The sequence below is a fragment of the Peromyscus leucopus genome, chromosome 3, assembly GCF_004664715.2.
Source record: "Peromyscus leucopus breed LL Stock chromosome 3, UCI_PerLeu_2.1, whole genome shotgun sequence".
In the NCBI taxonomy this organism is placed as follows: domain Eukaryota; kingdom Metazoa; phylum Chordata; class Mammalia; order Rodentia; family Cricetidae; genus Peromyscus; species Peromyscus leucopus.
The window spans coordinates 37727803-37753694 of NC_051065.1; the positions used below are offsets into that span (position 1 = coordinate 37727803).

Here is a 25892-nt window from a genome sequence, read left to right on the forward strand (position 1 = left end):
CCTAAGTGAAAAGGCAAATATTATAGGAACTAGATTAACTAAACTATTTCTGCTAAGACAAGTCATATTTTTGGACTGTCATGACTGTAACTAAAACAGACAAAGTCGAGGTTTTAAAATAACACTTAACCGTGACTTGGCTGCATAATGGTTACAGAGCAAACATCAACTCAATGCCACTGTCCTAGTACTGGGTACAGAAGCCTGATATTCTAGAGTTCTTATTAACAAGTAAAGATCATTTTCAGCTTCTTAGGCCATCTAACAGGATTCCAGCCATTTTGGGAGAGCAATTCCACTGACAATACTGGCCAAAATGAAGAAGAAATCGTGATCATGAGAGAGAGAACCTTTCCAGAAGATGCAGCATGTTTGGCACTGTGTTGCCATCAATTCATCTATAAATACAAAAGATGATATCGCCATTCCTTTAGATGCATAAAGAGCAAAATTCAGATAAGGTAAGCAAGTTGGCCAGAACCATGCAGACATTCCCCAGGCTGTTCTACATTTTAGCCTTCTACTTCCTCGACAAAAGAAGCACAAGAGTCTTTGTATACCAGCCTGGGCTGCTGAGCATCTGGACTGATCACTGTTGCCAGAGTCAAACACCACTTCTGACCTTGCCTTAGCCACATACCCAACTTTCTGCCAATGGAAGGATTATGTGTAACACAGACAAGGTCATTAGAGAAACCGTTGAATACTGGAAGATATTTTAATTTCTTTTTACATCCCACTAGAAGGTAACTAATAGTTTTAAGACTGATAGCTCAGGTGGTAGTGCACATATGCCTTTAGTCCCAGCACTCAGAAGACAAAGGCAGGCAGATCTGTGAGTTAGCCTCATCTACACAGCAAGTTCCAGGCCAGTCAGGGCTACATAGTAAGAAGGTATCTTAATAAATAATATAAAATAAAAAAATAACTTATTATCTTACACAAAGAGAAGATCAGAAGTAGGACACTTCTAGAGTTAATGCTGTAGCTTACAAAGTCTTGAAAAACTACATTTCTCTTCATCATTCAAATTAGCTATTTTTAATTTGCTGGCAAATTCTATGGGAACAAGATCATTATAAAAGTCTTATGACAGAATTTTATCCAAAAAAGTGTAGCTGGGGTTCTCTCATGGTCCTGCCTGGCCCATGGTCAGGACAAATCTCTCTCACCCGCCAGTCCCGCAACCAAGTAAACACACAGAGACACTTATATTATTTGAACTGTTTGGCCTAATGGCTCAGGCTCCTTGCTATCTAATTCTTATATCTTAAATTAACCCATTTCTATAAATCTGTAAGTTGCCACGTGGCTTGCCGGTATCTTAACATCTGCTTCTCATCTTGGCTGCTGTCAGCGTCTCTCTGACTCAGCCTTCCTGTTCCCAGAATTCTCCTCTCTCTTTGTCCCGCCTATACTTCCTGTCTGGCTACTGGCCAATCAGTACTTTATTAACCAAACAGAGCAACACATTCACAGCACAGAGAACATCCCACAGCAAAAAAGTCCAAAGATGAGACATCCTCCATTTCATTTACTTAGCTAACATAAGTAAATCACATTGGTATACAGTAAACATTATATGTGTTTTACTATTATTATTGCTGTTGGTTTTTTTTTTTTTTTTTTTAAGAAATTGAAGCCTTTTCTTAGAAGGCTTCCTTCATGTTTTATTAGTCAAAATCAGTACACGTGCCGTTTTAACTTCGGCACAGTGGCTGTGCCTTAACCTACTGCTATTTCAGCCAGCAGTTGTGACTCCGTAGTTCCTGGCCTGCTTCTCTGGCAGTGGTCTAGTCACTCAGGCTGCAGCCTGTTGGGATTCTGTTCTGGTAGACTGGCTCTGCTGCTGCCACTAAAGGTAATGTTAACTAAATCTCTAGGGTTCTATTTACAAATAAGACTCAAAGGCTGGGGTGAAGACTTGCTAGTTCAGGGATGCTGAGGATCACCTAGCTAACCTTCTCTCTTTGCTGGCATCTCCCAAAGACAGCGTCCTTCCACTCTGCCAAATAAAAAAATTTGTGATATTCCAAATCCCTCCCTACTACTTCCAGAGTCTCTATCTCCTCCAGATGCCCTTTAATGCTCTACAATTACTTTCTGTCAACTAGTTGCTAACTCAGCCTCCTAACCCAAGGTTAATTTTATTTAATTAACAAAAATGCAAACTTGGGGTTCACAGCATGATGGAATATCCCCCAACACACATGCCCTGATCTAAACCAATCACTAGCAGAGAGACAGAATGCCATCATCAGTTTAAAGTAACTGAGGTTTCTCTCCTCTCAGACTTTAGATATCCATCCTCTTGTTTGTCTAGGGACTATGGACAACGAAATTTTCTAGCCAAGTGGAAGCTCTTCCAAGAGTGAAAAAAGTCTTGAGTTGAAAACCCAATATATCCCAGTCTTCCATATATCCTTTCTTCCCAGAGAAAAAGCAGAGTCCAGACGTGCCTCTAAGTTGGCCCTCATAACACACATATGTTCTGTGTGGTAAAGAAACACTAACTCTAGAGAAGCTGAGTAGGAAAAAGCAGCAGGCACACACATCTCGTAGTGCTCTGGAGTTGGGATTCAGTCAACATTGAGGTAAATCTAACCATTCTACATGTTTCAGGTTTAAAACAATAAAATGTCCCCCTCTTAAAATAATTTGTGTTGTGTTCATTTTAAAAAAAAAAAAAAACTTAACTGATACAAGAAAGATCATGTAGAAGATAACAGCAATAGTTTGGGGACTTGAAAGCAGAGACAATATTCTTAATCATCTGTATGATACTGTGCAAGTTACCACTCTGAAATACACTATAATTGCACTTATATACACACATGAAAACACTCACAGATGCCTGTGCACTTGTACACATACAAGGCACATTTACACATTTTGACTTAACAATGTAGAGGATTTAAAGTCCCCAACCATTTATAATTAACACCAGTTACCAGTCAAGTTCATGTTACTTAGGATAGTTTAAGTTAATAAATGAATCCCACTCTTGACAAACATTAAAGCCACAGAGCTGTGGGACTTGAGAGATGACTTAGCAGTTAAAAGTGTATACAGAGCTTGAAGAAGAACCCAAGCTGGGTTCCCAGCACCTACATCAAGTAACTCAAAACCACATACATGGAGTCCAATGACCTCTTCATGCCTTCATGGGTACCACATGTGGAATACATGCATAGCATTTACATATAAAACAACAGACAGGAACATACAAAGAAAAATAAGTCTTTAAAAAAAATTCAAGCATGTTTTATTGTCGGCCACTGTTCTTCCTCAAGTCTTTAGTTCCTATATATTACTTGTTTATCATGTTAGTTAGTAAGGGGTATTTGTATATGAACTGTCTTTTATACATTTATCTCCTGAAAACAACTTCATTTTCTCTAACTTGACCTGTACATTCATAGAACCTTATTGTCTTAGTCAGTGTTCTATTGCTGTGAAGAGGCACGATGACCATGGCAACTCTTACAAAGAAAAACATTTACTTGGGGCTGACTTATGGTTCAGAGGTTTTGTCCATTATCATCATGGTGGGAAGCATGGTGGCATGAAGGCAGACATGTACTGGAGAAGGAGCTGAGAGTTCTACATCTCTATCCACAAGCAGCAGGAAGAAACAGTGAGCCACTATGCAGGCATGAACTTCTGAGACATCAAAGCCTGTCCCCAGTAACACACTTCCTCCGACATGGCCACACCTACTCCAACAAGGCTATACCACCCAATGGTGCCACTCCTTCTGAGCCTATGGGGGCCATATTCTTTCAAACCACCACTTACTATCATTAGATTTTTTAAAAGTAATACTCAGTGTGTCAATTACCTTTGGCTTGATATTTAGGATTCCTTCCAAAAGATAAATAAGTCTCTCACCTCAGAAATAAGAAATACAAATATGAAAGAATAGTTTTATGACATTCAACTGTCCATTCTTAACCTGAGACTGTCTGCTTCTCTCCTGTTGTCACCTGTGTTGGTAAGCTGTTCCTGCAAGGTAACTAAACACTATTTAGCAACAGAAACTTTCACACTGTTCAGGGTTGTGATGACTACACTGCATTAAATGAAGGTGAAAACCAGACTATAAAGAAACCATGCACAAAGACCCCTCACGTGTAATTGTTTTCGATAAACATTTATAATAGTTTAAAGTGTCTTGTTTAATTTGCTCCTGGAAATTTCACACCTGACACTAGAGTTCAAGTTCAAAACAGCTCATGAGCTGAGTAACAGCCTTTGCAGCTAATTAATCTGTAGTACTCAAACAAAGACATAAAGATGGTACCCTTTTCCATGAGGGAAGAGAGCCTCTAGAGTGAGTGCAGCAACCAACCATCCAAGGAAGTGAGATGAGTGTGCTGGATTCTATTTAGAGTAGTGATGCCAGTGTAAGTGATCTATTTAATGATGGTTAGAGAAGCAAGCTGTTAAAATACTAAATGTTCAAGTTACAGAATCCAGAACATATAAAACAGCATTCCAAATCAAGCGTGACATTTCATGTGTAAATATATACAGTTTTCCAAAAATTATATTCTTAGCTTTCTTCACTATTTCAGAGGGACTTATGACTGAAAATATGTTAAGAACCATTATCTGATCCATCTGAAAAAAGTGCTAATTGAATTCAAATAATTGTCTATGCTCAAATAATCAGCAAGTATCAAGATCTCAAGGTTTCTGAAGTACTACAGCACTTTTAAAAGGCTTTCGTTTCAAAAACAAACCTGTCTGAATGAGGAGCTGTGAGGGGAACTTGAGAGTACAAAGCCATGGGGTTCAATACTGGGTATTCCCAAGAATCAAAAGAAATGTTTTAATGTGTAACAACAAATATAATTCACCATAAACACTGAAAAAAATAAAATAAAAGCTAAGGCTGTTAGACTTTTTACAAAAACTAAATTTTGACAATCTTGCTTTTAGTTAAAAAAAAAAAAAGCAACAAAACTTGGACTATTTTTATATAATTCTACTTACAGGTAAAACCCTGGAGAGCTGAAATAGGTTCTAACCAGCAGTGATTAATCTAGTTACTTTGACACCTTATGGTAAAAATTAGAAGACAATGGTTTAGGCACTATTTTTCTAATTTACTTAATGATAATATAAGGAAAATGAAAATCACAATAACATAATCTTCCTCTTCCACTTAAACCCTCAAAATCTATTTAGTCTTTAGACAGTATCCGGCTTAAATTGATAGCATAAAACATGCATCAATGTGTGGAATTCAAATGCTTAAAAAAAATGAAAAGCTTTAACTATCAACTCACCTTCTTTTGATACCAGACTATAGCATCTGTGACTCTGGACGCCATTTATTCCACTGAGATTACACATGCGGCATTTTAAGCTGTACAGAGAGAAAAACACGCGAATGACTTTCTTTCCACCACCCAGGAGTCTAACAGCATGCAGACACCGCATCTGTTATCGCAGAGTCAAGCTGTGTGACTGCACTTAGACGACACCCTCCTCACTCCCGTTTCCGCAGCAGTCTCTCGAGGAAACAAAACCCAGCCGTCACAATACAGAAGCTGCTTTTGGATGGATATAGTAGTTAAATATGCTTAGAAAATCAACTACTACCTAAGAAAAATAAATCTTTTAAATAAATTTCAGAATATTGCAGGCTATCCTGGAAATTTTATCCTTATAACTAATATATAATGGAAACTAACTCACTCACAAAGTAACAAGTCAGTTTTTCTCTAGTTCCTATCAAGGCCCTCCTGTCAATACTGCTGCTAACACATGGCTTGAGAGAAATGACAGAATTTTGAATCATATATTTTTATAATAAACAAAATCAAACTCACATCAATAAGACAAGCACACTGGGCAGTGGTGGTGCACATCTTTAATCTCAGCACTTGGGAGGCAGAGGCAGGCGGATCTCTGTGAGTTCAAGGCCAGCCTGGCCTACAGAGTGTGTCGAAGGACAGTCAGGATTGCTTCACAGACAAACCCTGTCTCGAAAAACCAAAACAAACAAACGAACAAGACAAGCACATTAAATGGAAATAATACATATTAAGAACATGCCAGATATCACAGTTTGTGGACACTGAGAGCTTTACCACCTTTCTTACATTCTGTTTCATAGCCCTATAATGACTTTCAAACTGACAGCAGTAAACACCAAGACCCTTTCCCGGTCATAAGACGGGAGAGACGCCACCTCTGCTTTTGTATGAAGGAAAGTGGACTCTGGGCAGAGCACTCATTACAAACCAGCATCCTCAAAGGCCTTCAGGGAACTCCAGGGAGAAAAGCATCCTCCTTAGCCCCTCCTCCCCCACAGGTCTGCAGCTGCAGGAAATGCCAGCTTGCCAAGGCAAACCAAACATTACAAATGTTACATCCATTCTTGGGAGCATGCAGGCTTCTCGAACGTGTCAGGATTTAAATATAATAAAATTATTAGTTCTAAAATTTAAAGCAGGATTTACTTAATGCTTGTATTCTTGGTAGCTACAGAAAAATTATTTTATTACCTTTCCTAATGAATCAATGACTACCTTTTAACTGGCCAAATCCAGGCAAAGTATATTTTGAAATTATTGTCAAATCACTAAACATATGGAAAGGAGAAGGCTCACAAAACCAAGAGATCAGGATTCAAATATTGGCTCCAATATCCACTATTTATTACCAGAGAAGTCATTTAAGTTCTTTAGACTTTGGTTTCCTTCACTTATACATGTACCTACTTACCCACTAGAAATAATACACATACCTTTCACAGAACACAAATAGTACATGTCAATTTTAATAAACTTTTCTATTTTAAAATTCTTCAATCAAGTAAGAAGAAAATACTTATAGCTTCTTTTAATGTGGAAAACAACTGAATAAAGGAAAACAGTGAGGCTTTGTTGACAGCAAAAATAAAAAAGCTACCTGATAATTCATAAGATCATAATGTCAATTCTCAACTACATACACAATATTCAGAGATGTCAAGGTTCACTTCCAGATTGCCTTCATTTCTCTCACCATATACACTCACATAGAAATAATAATACAAGGGTCAGCAAGAGGGCTCAGCCCCCAGGTATGACAATTTGAGTTGGAACCCTAGGATCCACATGATGGAAGGAAAGGATGAACTCTAGCAAGCTGTCCTCTAACGTTGACATGTACACCATGGCACACGCATACACACAATAAATAAATAAACATAAATAATAAAAATAGTATTTAAACAAAACAAAGAGAAAATCCTCAATATAAATAAGAACAATGTCTGCCTCAAAATACGATAAAGAATCAATTTTTGTTTTTATTTACTCTTATTGTGGGTCCCCATGCTGCATGTTCATGGGCAGGCTTCTACTTTTCATGGGTCGTGGACTAGAGCGCAGGTTGTCAGGCTTGTGTGGCAAGTGCCTTAACCCACTCGACCACCTCAGCAACCGCACCATGGAAAGTGACTTAGAAGTAAATGTCAAATGCCCAACAACGATTAGTTATAAAAAGTATTCTGTAAAGTTTAGTTATATAGCTCTACAAAATAAAACTTTAATTTTCTGGGTTTTTTTTTTTTTTTTTTTAAATCCCCTTTGGCAAGGTGCAAATTCATTTAATGGTTTTCCAGTATCGACAACCTTTCAGTGACATTGAGGAGCTCAGGGTGATCCTTAACACAGGTTTACAACACACTGAGACAGACTTCTGACAAAGTACACTCACAATAAATGAGTCTCAGACAAGTAAAGCTCAGCAAAAGCAAAAAGACAACAACTTTCAAATTAGTAAACAAAAGTAATTAATATACAACAAATGATTTTCTGGGCAACTAAAGCCTTTCCAACTTTGATTCTGGAACAGTTCAAGCTTACAGTCCAAGCTTATCATCTCTATTGTAATTGTTCATGTTAAATAACTTTTTTAATGATAAACTATATTCAAGTGAATGTACATGGGGGTAAAGGGAGACAGACAGACAGACTTACCAGGTACCCTGAATATAGAATCTGAAACTTGTGTGGACGTGCTGAATGTACGTTTGCAGCCATGTGTGTTCACATGCATCTCAGAGGTCAACGTCACATATCTTCCTTGATCTTTTCTCCACTTATTCTTTTAAATACTTACTTATCTTTATTTTATGTGCATGAGTGTTTGCTTGCATGTATGTATATGCACTGTGTGAATGCCTGCTGTCCACTGAGGCCAGAAGAGGGTGTCAGAGCCTAGGGAATTGCACTTTTTTTCTTCCAGTTTTCTGGGGTTTTTTGTTTTTGTTTTTGTCTTTTGTATGTTTTGTTTTGTTTTTCAGAGACAACAGCTCTCTATAGAGCCCCAGCTGTCCTGGAACTCAATACATAGAGCAGACTGACAACAAACTCACAGAAATCCACCTGCCTCTGCCTCTGGAGTACTGGAATTAAAGGCGTGTGCCACGATTGATACCTGTGGAATTAGGAGTTGAAAACAGTTGTGAGCCACCATGTAGGTGCTGAGAGCCAAACCCGAGACAAGTGCTTTTAATCACTAAGCCATCCCTTCAACCTCTCCACTTTGTTTCTGAGACGGTGTCTCTCACTGAACTGCAAGGCTCACCAACTGCAAGGCTGACTGGCCAACCAGCTCCAAGGATCCTCATGTCACTGCTCCCCAAGCACGGGGTCACCTGGATGCTCCTCCACAGCTAGCGCTAACATGGGTGTTAGGGATGCGTTCTCAGCTCCTCATGCTGGTGTGGCAAGTACATTACCAACTGTGCCATTTCTCTAGTCCACTAATTTTAATCAACCGCTACAAAGATGGGTATTACAATAATAAAACCTGATTTTAAAGCTATAGGGTTAACTGTAGGTATGACATTTCAACTTTACTACAGACACTCTGAGTTCATTGTCTCTGTGGCATAGGCTTAATCATCACATCTATTAAAATATTTGAAATTTCTTTATTGAGTAAATCCACATCTATGATGCCAAAAGCTAGCTTGCAGAGCGAAGGTGGCTACAGAAGGGATAGTGCGTGGGTGAAGGGTGCTTTTACTACCAATGTAATAATGACTAAGAGGAAGTCTTTGTACAGATCCATTTTTAAAAGCCAGAGTTTAACTACTCTCTATGCTTCAAATCTCTATGAAATATCATATATTACAATGTGCTTCCCTCATTATTCTTGACCCAAGTCGTGTCCCAGCATGCCTCGAATTAGGCTCAGAAAACAAATTACTCCCACCTGATACTTTGCTTGTGCCCTTTATTCCCTCTCTGTGCTTTTCTCCATCATCAACTTTTCTTCCTCCAAAATACAGTCTTTCTAACAAGTGCTCACTTGAACTAGACAAGAACACTGGAGTTTAATGTCTCTTTGTTCACACTGATGATGAAGTATGGCATCAAAAGAAAATAAGACAGCTACACAGGTCACTTGATTTCACGTAAACACTTAATAAAAAAAGGAGGCCATGTTCTTCCTTTGCATCTCACTGGGCACCTATCAACGTCACTACTGCAGAGGAAGTAGGTTGGAGACATGCCAACGACTAAGCATCAGGAGGATTCCAGTTCAAACCTCACTAATACCAGTCTGCTCTTCAGTGACCAAGTTCTCTGCACCTAAGCTTTGCACCAGATCTAGCTCTATGTTCACAAAATAACAGACCAAACAAACAACAGCTCCAATTATGTATGAGTTTCTCTAAATTATTTTACTAACACACCTGAAAATACTAGACCAATAGTATATATGTAGAATTTAGTGCAGTACAAACAATTAGATAAATGATGTTTTAAAGACACCTTTTGTGTAAATCTGCTCAGGACCCATGATCTCATTGTTCCTGCCTTTTCTAATCACCTTTTCTCACTCCTGCCTGGTTACAGAATAAAATTCTTAACTACTTTAGAACTGTATTTCAGCAATCATTGCCTGACTCTGACCTATGAACCAACAATGTCACACACAGTCCTCTCACCTCCTCTCAACCATAATGCTTTCTATACTTTCCTGCCTCAGTACCAAATTACTACTTCCTCTTCCCAAAACAGAACTTTACAAGGGGAATTCCCCTCACCCCTCCACTCAAGATTTTTAAATCATCTTTGTTCTGTATTTCTATTACATTTATACTTTTTTTGGGATATACTTATCTACATATGACCCCCATCCCCAGGCCTAAATTTGTCAAGAAAAGTCCAAGGCCTTTAAGTGACCATCCTATCGCTCAGCGGTTCTCAACATTCCTAATGCTGTGACCCTTTAATACAATTCTTCACGCTGTAGTGACCCCAACCATAGGTTACTTTGATGCCACTTCATAACTGTTATTCTGTTACTGTTATAAATCATAATGTAAATATCTGACACATGCAGGATGTCTGATAGGTGACCTCTGTGAAAGGGTCATTTGACCCCCAGAGGGGTTACGACCCACAGGTTTAGGACCACTGCTATATCAGCTTTTATGACTACATTAAACACTAAGGTTTATAAAGAAATTTAGAAGTTACCAACCAAAGCATCATCACAAATGAACTTAAAATCGAAACTAACTCTTATAACTATCCCCAATGTGCACACAAACACATAAGCATATCTCTTTTTTTATTTGGGGTTTTTTTTTTGGGGGGGGGGTTTGTTTTGTTTTGTTTTTTTTTGGAGACAGGGTTTCTCTGTGTAGTTTTGGTGCTTGTCCTGGATCTCGTTCTGTAGACCTGGTTCTCTCTCTGTAGACCAGGCGGGCCTCGAACTCAGAGATCCGCCTGGCTCTGCCTCCCAAGTGCTGGAATTAAAGGCGTGCACTGCCGCCGCCACCACCACCCAGCAAACACATCTCTTCTTAACATTAAGAGTTACAAAAAATAATAAATATGGCTGATTTACTGACATATAACTCAACCAACCAATACAGAATAATCTGCAGACCTAAAAGGTCCAATAAAAATGACTTGAACTTAAGCCTTAACTCCACTCCTACACACTAATGCAACAGTTACCTCTAAGAGGCTAATAATTGCTAGGGGTCAGATACATTTCTTCATATTGACACTGAGGCTAGGGAAAAATAATGCAATATACTCTGACAGAAGGAATATGGTGTGGCAGAATGAAATCTACAAGTGTGGTCTGTAAGTTGTTACAATTTCAAGTTTTTGTTTTCATCTAGAATGAAGATATTACATAGAAATGTTGTAGAAAATACTACATTGTATGCTAAAATTTTAATAGAAAATAAAATGAAAAATAGTATCTAAAAAACAGCTATCTATTCTCTATTGACAATTCATAAAAGAAATGTGTAATTTTTAATTTCCTGAATGGAACCAATGCATAGTCAGTGTGTTTCAAAGTAGAGGATAATATCAATGCTAAGAGAAAATCACAGGGAAGTATGAACTTGCATTAACAAAAACACCTTGTGTTATTAAGAAATCTAAGAGACAGCACCATGGCACACTCCTTTAATCCCAGGACTTGGGAAGCAGATGGATCTCTGTGAGTTGAGGCCAGCCTGGTCTACAAAGCAAGTTCCATGACAGCCAAATCCCTGTCTTGAAAAAACAAAAAATCAACAACAACAAAAAAAAAACAAAAAATCCCAATCTTTTATAATTTTTATTTACTTATTTATTCATTCCAATGTAAATGAGCATTTTGTTTACATGCGCATTGTGGTAGTTTGAATGTAATTGGCCCCTGTAATCTTATAGGGAGTGGCACTATTAGGTGTGGCTTTGCTGGAGTGGATATGGCCTTGTTGGAGGAAGTGTCACTGTGGAGGCATGCGTTGAGGTTTCCTATGCTCAGAACACCACCCAGTGTCTCAGTTGACTTCCTGTTTCCTGCAAGATGTAGGATTCTCAGCTACTTCTCAAGTACCATGTATGTCTGTCTGCTGCCATGCTCCATGCCATGATAATGGACTCAACCTCTGAAACTGTAAGGGAGCCCTCTCAATGAAATGTTTTCCTTATAAGAGTTACTATGGAAAGACGAGAGAACTGTCCACACAGGAATTGTCCTCTGATCGCCAGGCGTGACCATGGGGGTGCCACCATGCATATTTATGTCATGCACACACACACACAGTATTTTTTAAAAAGAAAAACAAATAAGGTGGAGAAGAGGTTGAAGAACATACCCTGACTTCAGGATCTGATCTCTATAGACGTCCACATGTGTACCCACACAGTAATGAAAAAAATACACTTAGGGAAGGTTGTCCAATTTGAGTTGGGAGCAATAGTCCTTAGAGTTAATGGACAACAAAAACAGGAACAATACTGCAGGTTGGGGTTTCTGTCTGTAGTTAAAGAATAAGTTTCTGCTTGTTCTGTGTTAAATCTTTGCAAGTTAAGGCTTCTATTTGTAATTAAGAATAAGTTCCCGTTCTCTTTTTCTTTACTTTTTTTTTGAATTTTGGTTTGCCTCTGCCTCCTGAGTGCTAGGATTAAAGGTGTGTACCACCACCAAAAAAAAAAAAAAAAAAAAAAAAGAGTTACTATGGTCATGGTGTCTTCACATCATAGAAACCCTAGTTATGACCATGTGTTTGCAGTGCCAGAAGAGGGTGTTGGAACCCCTGGACCTGGAGTGACAGACGACTGTGAACTGCCGTGTAGTGCTGGGCACTGCATGCAGGCTCTCTGAAAAAGCTATGGACTGCTCCTAACTGCTGAGCCATCTCCCCGACCCAACAGCTGCAGCCTTACTATTACTATGAACAACTTCCAGATGGGCACAAGAAATCACTTTATGTCCTTCAAAGTTAACTTTTTCTATTTTGGGGGTTTCTTAATTTCAGCATGTTCTCAAAAAACCACTACTAGTCTTAGTATTCTTTGCTGCATTTTGTTTTAAAGGCCTAGAAAAGTCCTTCAAATACTCAATTACAGTATATGTGATTAAGTATTTTGTGTTTTGGCTGATGTGGTACTTGGAAAACTCAATTATGAAATAGGATCCATTTAAATGGTTTAACTACCTTACTTACCCACAAGAAAGTTTTACCATCAACCAACCAAGCTTAACCCAAATATACATGTCTTACTGTCACCAATAGAAACATTAACCAGGCTGGGCAATGGTGGTGCATGCCTTTTAATCCCAGAATTTGGGAGAAAAAGGCAGGGAGATCTCTGTTGAGTTGAGGCTAGCCTGGTCTACAGAGTGAGTTCTAGGACAGCCAGGGATACAGAGAAACCATCTCCAGAAAAAAAAGAAAGAAAGAAAGAAAAAAGAAAAAAAATTACCTAAATAAGCATTCCATGTTATTTATCCATACAATCAATCAAACTTTTTTAAAATTTGATTTTATCTAAAGATTAAAAATTACTAATTATGCATTGTCATCAAAATTCCTGGATAAATAAACTATAGTCCACAGTATACTCAGATTTAGGATAATAAGTTTAGATTAAACGTGGGAGGGATGTAAGGTGGGTAAAGATAAGGAGATAAAGATAACTTTGAAAAGAAGAACTCTAGGTATATAAAGCAGTTAGGAAGGGAAAGGTATACTGTTAGGGTACCCAGATTTGAGAGACTGCTAAAGCTAAGTAAGGTTAAAATTAAGAAGTGAAACAAGAAGAAGATAAGAATGTGAGAAAGATGTAGAGTAAGAAAGAAGCGCATGAGAAGTGGCTGAAGGGTACTTTAAGGAATGTAAACAGCAATCCTTAAAACCTGAGAATGTACCAACAAAAAAGCCATACCACCAGAAAATGTATGTGCAAGAATGGGAGAGGGGGGGGAGGAAGGGAGAGAGAAATGGAGGGAGGGAGGGACGAAGGAAGGAGAAGAAAGGAAGGAAGGAAGGAGGGAGGAAGGAAGGAAGGAAGGAGGGAGAACACTTAGGGAGTGAATTCTTGTACAACTGTGCTGAACTGAAAGGTGAAGTCCTCCGATTCCTGTGGCTCTAGCCAGCTCTATGTGGTGCTGTGAGGACAGAGGCTTGTGAGAGCCATCAATTTCTACGATCTCACTGCTCTTGGACTTGTGAGTTGTTTCTTGTACATACCTTGAACTGCTCTAAAATTTAATTTCAGAATACAGTCTCCTGAAACTGGACTATGGACTTGTGACCCTTCACCATCAGCTTCCTAAGTAGCTGGCACTATAGGCATATCTCATACACTTAATCCTTACCCTGGCCCGGATTATGTCTCTCCCACTTCTAATTTTATCCACTAAGGTCTGAGGATGCTCCATGTTTTACCCTCCAGCAGTTATTGAGTCAAAGGGCCTCTGTTATCTGTCCCATGCCAAGATCAAGCAGCAGTAGTGTCCTTTATAGTTAATACCCTCCTCAGGGAAGCATTCAAAGATTATACAATGTTTGTGCAGCTACTAAGCTGGAGAACTATTTTCTGAACTACATACTCGACTTGAACACATCTCAGTCACACGAGAACATTGTAAATACTTCCACTGAAAGAATATAGCTGACATAAGGGGGAAGCCAAGCAAAGAAAACCTCCAAGATGGAATTTTAACACTGAAAACATGAAAAACCAGACAACACGATTCCTTCAAAAATTAATTCTATCATAATGATATCTGTGAGGGTGAGTTAAGTGTAATCCTAGACAAGAAGCTCAAAACAATTAAAGTAGTACATTCAAAGAAGTCCAAGAAGAAAATAAGCCTTGACTGAGTTCCTTCCACATCTTGTAAACAAACAACTGAATAAGAAAGGTGTTGCAAGATATAAAAGAATTTAATAAACAGACATAAATACTGAAAAAATCTGACATGCTGGAAATAAAAACTATAGTAAGAAAAAAGGCTCGCAAGTCTCACCAATAGAAGAGGTCAAGAAAAGGACGGAATATCTAAGCTTAAAGACAAGGTAGAGGAATCAGACACAGACAGAATTAGATGGTAAGTACCAGTCCAAGACATATGTGACACTCTGAAAAGACTGAATCTATGGATAGGCATAGGAGAACCCATTTCTAAAGGCAAAGAAAGCATTTTTTAAAAAGAATTATAACAGAGAACTTCCCAGAGTTAGGAAGAGAGATCAATCCGTATACAGGAAGCACTCAGTACACTGACAGGGGAGACCAGACAAGAATCTTCCTCACCATATTATCACTAGCACACTAAAAACTGTGGTAGGTAGCCATCCCAGCTTTGACCTAGAAGTTCCAACCCCCACTGAAGCTTCAGTAACGGTCACACCTACGAGGCGGGGCTGAGAGAGGACCCTGAAGACCCGAGATCTGGATGGGCCGGCTCTCTTGGTTCCTGGACCCTGGACGCTGAAGGCAGACTGAGCAGAGTTTTCCAGAGAACACCGCCAGACTGCACCTTTCCCAGACCCTGTAGCCTATCCCTTCACTTGTAAGTTACCCCACAAAATAAACCTCCCTTTTAACAATGTGGAGTGGCCTTAATAATTCCACCAATAAAATACACAAAACAAAAGTATACTGCAGGCCCCATGAGAGAGGAGCCGTGTGACAACAGAAAACGCCAGCTCAGAGCTGCCCCAGCAACGCTATCGGTCATAACTAAAGGAAAAATAAAAGCTTTCCATGACAAAAATAGACTAAGGAATTTATGACCACTAAGCCAGCTTTACAGAACATACTTGAAGGAATCCTTCAAACTGAGAAGGAAAACAAATCCACCCATGAAGCCAAAGGAAAGAATAAGCCACAGTAGATTAACAGTTAAGCAAGACAAGAAGAAAAAAAAACCCAAATACTACAAAATCAACAAAATGGCAGAAACCAATAAATACACACCTATCAACAGTAACTATAAATCTAGTGCTCTCAAATTTCCAATCAAAAGACATAGAGGACTGTCTCAAAAAGCAGGAACACTCTATTTGTTGCCTCCAAGAAACACACCTCACCACAAAAAAACAAACACTACCTTAGGGTAAGGGATGAAAAGTTATTCCAAGCAATAACCTAGGAAACAAGTAGCTGTTGGTGTTTCAGCATCAGGAAGAAAACAAGGGTGTGGTTGGATCCCGCCAGGTCTGCAGCTGCTCAGACCCAACTAAACACACAGAGGCTTATATTAATTAAAACTGCTCAACCATTAGCTCAGGCTTACTACTGACTAGCTCTTACACTTAAACTCAGCCCATTTCTGTTAATCTATATGTCTCCATGTGTTCTGTGGCTTTACATGCTGCTCTCTGGATGGTGGGCTGGCGTCTCCTCACTCAGCCTTCCACAGAATTTTCCTTGTCTACTTATTCTGCCTATACTTCCTGCCTGGCTACTGGCCAATCAGTGTTTTATTAAACCAGTGTACGAAAGCATTATTCCATGGCATTTCCCCTTTTCTGTTTAATTAAAAAGAAAAGTTTTAACTTTAACATAGTAAAATTATATATATCAAAATAGTTATCCCTTGGCTGCGGCATGCAGACTGGAGCTGCAGCATGGCAGATTCTCTCTGAGTTACACAGAGGTTTCTGCAAGCCACACAACAAGGTGCATGGTGGATATAGCTTTTGTTACTATTAAAAAAGAGAGAGAGAGCCGGGCGGTGGTGGCACACGCCTTTAATCCCAGCACTCGGGAGGCAAAGCCAGGCGGATCTCTGTGAGTTCAAAGCCAGCCTAGGCTACCAAGTGAGTTCCAGGAAAAGGCACAAAGCTACACAGAAAAACCCTGTCTTGAAAAACCAAAAAAAAAAAAAAAAAAAAAAGGGGGGGGGGGTTTCTGGGCTACATGCTGCTGGATAGAAGCACAGACCCACCGCTTCCCAGAGTCAGTGGTAAGCATGGTTCCCAGAACTGGCTGTAAATGTAGTTCCGCCATGTTGGGAAGCTGAGGTGGGCAGACCCAACAGCCAAAGCTGTCATATCAGTCCTAGTCATTCTACAGTTTACAGCAAAAGATTCACAATAAGTCAGATTCAGATTAAATAAACCTCTAAATGGTTTACAATGTGCGTAAAAATGTACGTAGGTTTGGAAGAAAGAGGAAAAGAAATATAGAAAGTTATATAAAGAAATAGTTTTAAAAAATAAAGTCTTTAAAGAGACAGTAAAGGTAATATAAAAATATTTTTATATTTATATAAAAATATTTATATTATATTTATATAAAAATCTGAATTGTGTTGCCTTTAGGATTTTTAACTGCAGAAAGACATTTGATTGTAAAAGCTGCTGAGTTAAATCAATATGTATATTTTAAAGATATTTTAATTTCAAAAATTATGTGTAAGGATATGGTGCTTTGGAAAAGAGGTTCTGCTTTTGTTTCCACAGAGGGTGAGAACCTGTGGATTGCTTCCAGGCTAATACAGTTTGACCAGCCAAGACTCCCTGAAAGGTCTCAAATGACACCATGGCCCAGATCATCCAACATCCAAAATAAATTCAAGGCAACTGGCTCAGAGAATACAGCCTCACAGACTACTCCAGTCAGGACTTAACTATAATCCTAAAATTTTCTTTGTGTCCCCATAAGACTACCAGCACCCCTAATCAGCAGAAAGTAGCCTAGAAAACTATGCCCACATTCCCAAAAAATAGATTATGGATATTTGCCTTTGTTTAGGTTATTGGTTACAAATTGTTATTGGTCATAGTCAATCTCTTTCTAAAAGAAGAAAGGAGGATATGATATAGAAATATAAGATGAATATTTTACATGGCTATAGATTTTAGTTTAGTTTATTGATACAAATTTAAAGTTAATTTTGTTATACTGTATGTATATTTCTACTCTTGTTTAAAGTATTTTGTTTGTGCAACTCATTTGAAATTGAAATCTGAGAAACACAGATTAATAATTAGTCATCTATGATAATCAAACTTATAGTCATGTTAGTTAAGTTTTCTAGGTATACATAGATATATTTTAATTAGGTAATCAATCTTCAAACACTTCTAAGACTTACAGAATATGGCATTTAAAATGTTTTAAAAACTTAGACTTTCTGGACCGTTAGACATGTCTGTGCCTGGCAGCATCCATTTATTTCAAAGAGAAAGATGGGCATTGAAGACACTCCATATGTAGTTTATCTTCTTCTTGGCAAAAACAGCCATTTGGGCAAGAAACTGTTCTTGCCTGGACTGTTTGATAAACCAGACATGCAAGACCCACAAGAAGGTGACCACTTAACTTTTGCAAGGCGAGATGGTCCTTCAGGTTCCTGCTTTGCAGAGGAGACCACCAGATATTCTACAGGACACATGGAGAAGCGACTAAAAAACTCTTGGCCTATAGGCTGAAGATGGATGCCCCAACATTACAGAGGAACTTTGGGTGACTGTCCAGGCAGGAAGCTGTCTCTGTCATTTCCAGAATTTTGGAAGTTGCTTACAATACATTTCCTGTTTACTTAGGTAATATTATATCCTTCTGGGGTCTTTGATGTAGTTGAAGACCAGATAGTTATAATTTTCCTTGATTATGATAAAAGATAAATTAGATATGAAATCTTAAGACTCACAAATATAGGATAGAAATTTTCTTTAATTTTACAAAACACAAATAGACTAGATATAACTCTGTTTTTGCTATATGTAATTTTAATAGGTCAAAATTAAAACCTTCCTTTTGTTTAGACAGAAACGAGGAAGTGATGGGGAAATATCTTTCTGTATGCTGCAAATATGTGTTGCTCTGATTGCTTGATAAATAAAGCCATTTGGCCTATGGCAAGGTAGTTTAGAGGCAGGCAGGAAATTCAAAGAGAGAGACAGGAAGAAGGTGGGGTGGGGAGATGCCAGCAAGACACCCAAGGAGCAACATGTAATGGGACGCAGGTAAAACCACGAAACATGTGGCAATACATAGATTAATAGTTATGGGCTAATTTAAAACATAAGAGCTAGTTAGCAAAAGGCTTGAGCCATCGCCATGCAGTTATAATTAATATAAACCTCTGTGTGTTTACTTGGGGGAAGCGAGTGGGAGAGATTTGTCCTGACCACCAGCAGGCCGGGACACAAGAAAACTTCCAGCTACACAAGAGGTCCAATTTCTCCACCCTTATTCAGTGTAGCACTGAAGTCTTTGCTAGAACAAAAATATCAATTATGCAAGAGGAAAAGTAATAGCATTTCTATTTGTAGATGACATGATTCTACACCAGAAAACTGATAGACAATTTCTGCAACATGGCAAGATACAAATTTAACACATAAATATCATCAGTCTTCCTACATGCCAATGACAACTTAAAAAATATGGATGTATGAAAACCCATTATTTTGTAAGCTAATTTAAAAATAAAATTTTTTTAAAAGGAGTTTGAACACAAGTACCCTGCATAGGTAGACAACGTTTCTCCCCAGAAGACACGAGTTACTAAATTAAAATTTCAGTGCCAGGCATGGGATACCTGACTATGAACATTAGAAAGGGAAGCCCCATAGCCCTTCCACCCTTGCTTACCACCCCTAAACTACAAACACTGCTGTTTTTATTTACTCTTGGTTGCCCACAATAACTAGATTGTAAGATTCTACCTATTGTTGAAGATAGAGAAAAATTAACAGTAGCGTATCTGTAAAGCTGCCTCACCATCTTTAAAACGTTTACAATGGAGGGTGCGATCTGAGATCTATTTCCTCTGACAGTCAAAAGGTTCTCTCAAACAGTATTTGACAGCCCCACTTAGCTTAGACTGTTTTTTTTCTGTTCATGGATATGCACACCACAAACACAAACTTCATTTTGAGAAGTGCTCGCTGATTTTAGTCTACTTTTCTATAGTCCAAAGACATATAAAAGAGAGAGCTACAGTGTAAGTAAAGCGATTCCTGAGGCTTACTGAATGTCCTGTACCAGAATCCAGTCAGGAGGCTAGCCTGCCATCACCAGCTCTGGCTCCTACCCTTTATTTAGAATGCTGTTTAAAATAGCACTGCTCTGACTATGCTGAGGTGCAGTATTTCTACAGAGGGTCATCTCAAGGTCTTTCCTTGACTATTCTGCTGCCTCCTTGCCTCTGAGAAGCCTTAATGTTTCCTTTTGACTTCACATTTCCTTAGTCTTATTTCTAGAGGACTGGACTAGAATCAGAGCCTTTCCATACACTTCAGTTTTCTTGCTCACTATCTTGACATGTCTTTATCTGATATGTCACACTGCCTCTCTCCACCCAACCCCAATCTTTCTCAGTCTCTCACCATCTTCCCACACCCATTTCCCCCTTTTTCATTTGATCTTACTGAAAGAAAATTCTGTGATCTTATTCAAGATTTACCTAGAAATTCGTACATTTACTGTTGGGTTTTTTCACTTTTGTTTTTGAGACAGGATCTCATGTTCCAGGCTGCTCTCAAATTTATTATGCAGATGACGATGGCCTTGAACTTCTGCTGGGTCTCCCACTCCAGATGCTGGGACTATAGGCATGCACCACCACAGTGTGAGGCTGAGGCTCATCCAGGGCTCAGAGGTACCTCTCCAGCCCATCGCTATTTATTTTTTGACTTTTTTTTCAATAAATAAACTCAATATTTTATGCTGCTGACACAACTAAAAAGTAAAGTGTAAACATTCTAATACAGAATTACAAATTAGCAGCAGCTGTGCTTCTAACTTCCGCTATTTCTAACAGAAGGAAGTAAAAGACACAGGGTTTCCATTCTAGTTATAAATTCAAAATATTAAACAGCAACTACCGAGCTGTAAATTAAACTCTTATGTGAAAAATATTATAACATTTCAAAAACCCTAGGGTGTCTTTTACTGCTCCTCATTTACTGTGTGCTCAGTCTTCCAAGCAGGAAGCCACAGGGTACTTCTTACATACTCGCCACAGTTCTCCCTCCCTCCCTCTGTAACCGACACACAGGAACCAATCAGGAAATAAGAAGGCATGCAGTTCTGTCGCCTGATACATCCATCATCCCTATACCTTCCTGGCCGCACTACCACAGAACTGGTACATGCCCACATTTTCTAATTCCAGACATTCATTTCTTATTTCTCCATTTTCAATATTTAAAAAAAAAGAAAACTTATTCCATTCCTTTAAAACATCTAATGATTTCCCAGTGCCTAATGAAGAAGAAAAACATTTATTTGGCTACAAACCTAAGGTCTTTCTTTCACAAATGGCCATAGATTTGCTACAAAATCAGCACATCCACTTACCTCCTCAGCTTGTAACTCACATGCACACTGACAACACATATAACATAGACTTTCATGCTTGCCTTCTAACCCTAATAGTCCATCTATCTTAGACAGCTTTTTCCTTCTTCCCATCATCTATTTGACAAATTACTTCAGATTCATCTCGGCCCAGATCATCCACTACAGGAAATTAACCTGTGAAAACACATAATCAATAAAGTTCAAATAACTGTATTACTACGAGAATAATTTGTGTGAAAATATGTGTGTATGTAAGTGTGTTAGTGTGATATGTTGTGCGAGCACATGTATGTGCAATGCATGTCTGTGCATGCACGCGAAGAGGCCAGAGGAGGACACAGATTGCCCTGTTTTTTAGTTTCCTGCCTCATTCCTAGAAAAGCGTGTCTCAATGAACCTGGAGCTAGGCAGAGGCTTGTAAACATGCAGAGATCTCCCCATGTCAGCCTCACCCCGGGCTGGGGTTACCAGAACAGTGTACTGTCAGACCCAGCTTTTTTATGTAGAAACTGGTGTCTGGACTAAGGTCCTCACTCTCACAAAGCAACCACTATCCAAAGCCACCTTTCCCCTATTCTAAGTGTAATTTTAAGATTAAATATTTCAAACTTTCAGGAGGAAAAAATGGCAGACTAAATATTAACATTTAACTTTACTCCCTTATAAAATATAGCTGAAATCAAAGCAAAGTCATAAAAATACAAGGACAGAGAAGACCACTAAAATGATCTCTGAAAAAAGACACATGACTGGTAACTGAACACGTGACCGAGAAAGCAGGAGGAGGCAATGCAGAACGAAGAGGACCAGCCCACAAAGGCTGCCTGAATTCATGGTGACTCAATAGACCAAGGGGATAGTAAATGTGTTCTGGAAGTGAAAACTGTTCAAGCCCTCTGCTTTCACATCCCATGTTAATGAGTATCTCTGACTACAGATAACTGAAGTCAGCACACATCTCTCTCCAATGGGGAGGACAACCAGAGCCTTTCCTATCCGGTACCTTCCTTTGCAAATAAAATCTATGCCATTCCTAGAATTGAGCTGATCAAGAAAACAATCTTTTTGTCTCAAAAACAGTGGAGCTGGCTCTTTCATTTTTCAGAACTGAGAAATGAACCCAGGGCTCAGTACACTGAACTCCATTCCTCCTTATTTTTCTGTAACAAGATCCATAAACTGCATACTCACAATATACCAGAGGAAGTCTCCCAAATGGCTGGTATTGTAAATATATATAACTACACCAAGCTTTACAATTTCTTTTAAGAACAACATAATGAAGAGATTATATTGTAGCTGTAACCAATCGTCTTATTAAAATAAGAAACACAGAACCAATGTAAAAGAAAGCCGAGAGGTCAGAGCTCAGAGCTAAAATCTTACCTCCTAGCTTCCCCGAGAGAGAGCTACTTCCTGTTTGTCTGTCTTTAAATAATCTTTCTGTTCTGCCTTCTCATTGGTTGTAAACCCAAACACATGACTGCCCCGTCACTGCCTGTAAGTACCGCCCTCCAGGTCTTAAAGGCATATGTCTCCAATACTGGCTGTATCCCTGAACACACAGAAATCTACCTAGCTCTTCTAACCACCATGCTCTTGCTATGGCTCTAATAGCTCTGACCCCAGGGCAACTTTATTTATTAACATACAATTAAAATCACATTTCAGTACAAATAAAATATCACCATATTATATAGCCAAGATTATATTCTCTTTATTTTTAATAGCCATGACACCAGTTAACTCAATATTCCTTTATGAAAAAAAAATGTACTCGTGTCCCACATATATATTAACATATTCATTTAACTGTGTCCATCGGGTGAACCCAGAAGTAATGATTCCTTAGTAGCATGCAGATCTCTAAACCCTTTTCCCATTCCTTAGGTAAAAGTTGACTCCAGGTCCGTGACAACCAGCACGAAGTGATCCTAAGAATATCTTGCTGACTTAGAAAAGAAGAAAATGTGCCAAGACTCACAGGAACTCTGGCACATAAATTATCCCTCAATGAGTCCACACTAATACAGAGTAAATGAATGGTTGAGTACCACAGAGAAATTTTACTTTATTACACGAAATTAGGTGTAGGCAAGGTGGATCTGTGGTTAAAGATGCTGCCACCAAGCCTGATGACTTCAGTTTGATCCCTGGTTCCCACAAAGCAAAAGGAAAGAATCAACTCCCATGGGTTTGTCCTCTGACCTCCACATGCACACCATTCTCCTAACATACAAGATATGCAAACAAATGCAATTTAAATCTTTAAGCCATTATTAAATTTTAATAAACATAAATCAGAGAACTAAAAAACATTTGATAACTACTTTAAATAGTGTACTCCCACAAGAATAACCATTACTATAATCAATAAGTATGTTAAGAGTAATAACTATATAATGTCAAAATGAGACACTTACTAGTTGTAACGAGTGAAATAAAAAGGAAAGGATGTGAAGAAAGAAGAGTGACATGCTGGGTGTCCAGGGAGAAGAAGAGAGGAATATTGGAGGCAAGTCTGATCAAGATACACTGTAGGAAACTGTCAAAAATAAATAAAAGATATTCCAAGAAAAAGAAAAAAAAACCTAGTATTGAATGCTCTACAAAACAACTGGCCTCAAAGCTTTAAAAGTATCCGTCATGAGATACAAACACAGTCCCAAGAACCAAAGCTTTAAAAGTATCTGTCATGAGATACAAACACAGTCCCAAGAACCAAAGCTTTACAAGTATCCATCATGAGATACAAACACAGTCCCAAGAACCAAAGCTTTACAAGTATCCATCATGAGATACAAACACAGGCCTAAGAACCATTCTCTTGCTTAAAGGAACCCAGAGAGACACAGCAATCAAATGTAACTTGACCCTGGACCTTCTTTTGCTCTAAAGCACAGACTACCATAACTAATGAAATGTGAACATTTGTACTTTAGAAAATAGTAGTATAAGAATGTTGGCCGGGCGGTGGTGGCGCACGCCTTTAATCCCAGCACTCGGGAGGCAGAGGCAGGCGGATCTCTGTGAGTCAAGCCAGCCTGGCTACCAAGTGAGTTCAGAAAGGCGCAAAGCACACAGAGAAACCCTGTCTCGAAAAACAAAAAAAAAAAAAAAAAGAATGTTAGTGTACAGATTCTGATCATTTTACTGTGGCTAGGTAAGGTAAGATCTTGGATGGTAAGATAAGACTTACGGGCAAGACAAACTTAGAATGCTCCAATATAGTATGCATAGTACAGAAATCAAGAAAATAACTATATTAACATGCTAAAGGTAATATAGAAAGATGCAAAATAGGATATCAAAAATTCAAAATGAGAGAAGAAAAGAAATAAAAATGTGATTTTCATATTAGTATATTTTCTTGTTCTTTAGTTCATTTCTATTCTTTATGACCATGTTAAAGTGCTATTATTTCAAAATAGATAGTTATAATCAAAAGATTGTGTTTATAAGCCTCAGCAACAACAACAAAAAAAAATCTACAGTTGAAAAAAACAAAAATAAGCAAGGAGTCAAAACACTGTAGTAGACGAAACCCTGTAGCCATAAAAGAAAACAGTAAGAGAAGCAGAATAAGGCACTCCACTAAACTAGAAAACGTCACACAGTGGTCTCTAAATAACAGGTAAGGCCTTACCCGTTAATCATCTGAGTGAAAGCAGATTAAATTCTCCATGGAGACATACACAGAGTAACTAAATGATTAAAAAAAAAAAAAAAAAAAAAAAAAAAAGACCCAACTATATGTTGCCTCAAGGACCTCACTTCACCTCCAAAGGGAAAGAGGATAAAGTGAAAGGATGGAATAAGATAGCCTAAAACTGGAGGGTGGCCAGGCTTCTGTCAGCCTGCTGACAGAGATGACTAGTAAAGAAGCACTACAGGAGATCCCTGTATGACAGAAGGTCAATTCAGCAAGAAGCCACAGTGGTTCTGAGACTATAAAGCAACTTCTAAACCCAGGAGGACTTGAGCACATTTTCACCAGTGGGCAGATCGTCCAGACAGAAGGTCAATGAAGAAACAGCAGAGTTAAACTGAAAACCAGACCCATGGCTCTAAGAAACACCTGCCAGCCAACAGCAACCCAATACATATTCTCTTCATTATCTAACGAATATTCTCTGTAACAAATCAAATGATAGACCATAAAAACCATCTCAACATTTTTCAAAAACTGAAATCAGAGCCAGCAAGATGGACTTGTGACCAAGCCTGAGAATTTAAGTTCAAATCCAGCAACCAATATACGAAGAACTGACTCCTGCAAGTTGTCTCTGACTGCACATGTGCTCACCATACACACACATAAAATAATAATGATGATGATGATGATGGTGATGATGATGATAATCCGAAGTCATACTGAGTATCCTTGATGACCACAGTACAGTATAACTAGAAAACAATCACGAAGGGAAAGCTACTTCATGCACACATGGGTAGAAAAGGAGTATTATGAGCATGGAGCACTATGAGGGCCACGAAATGCCTCAGCAGACAGAGGTGTTTGTCCAAAGGCCTGACAATCTGAATTCTATCTCTGGAACTAACTCCTAAAGGTTGTTTAACTTACTCCTCTCATTTCCACCCACGAATCGGAGAGAGTGCGGCAGAGGTGCACGCCCCCCGCCACACACAATTAAAAAAAAAGATATTATAAATAAAGGAGGGAGTGATTGAGAAAAAAGGAATATATATGTAGGGGTGTGTGTGTGTGTGTGTGTGTGTGTGTGTGTGTGTGTGTGTGTGTGGAGCCCTTAGAAAGAAAGAAAAAATAGGATAAAAGAAATGCAGTAA

General features: G+C 38.6%; 1 protein-coding gene across 4 annotated transcripts in view; it reads right to left on the bottom strand.

Annotated features, from left to right (window-relative positions):
• Window positions 1-25892, bottom strand: part of Phtf2 (putative homeodomain transcription factor 2) — a 114290-nt gene that overhangs the window by 74907 nt on the left and 13491 nt on the right. For all 4 annotated transcript variants that reach the window (XM_028855129.1, XM_028855131.2, XM_028855130.2 and 1 more), the window contains exon 2: window positions 5295-5374. In XM_028855129.1, the coding sequence (XP_028710962.1) occupies window positions 5295-5339 (45 nt within the window). In that variant the 5' untranslated portion in view covers window positions 5340-5374. The remainder of the gene's footprint in view (window positions 1-5294; window positions 5375-25892) is intronic.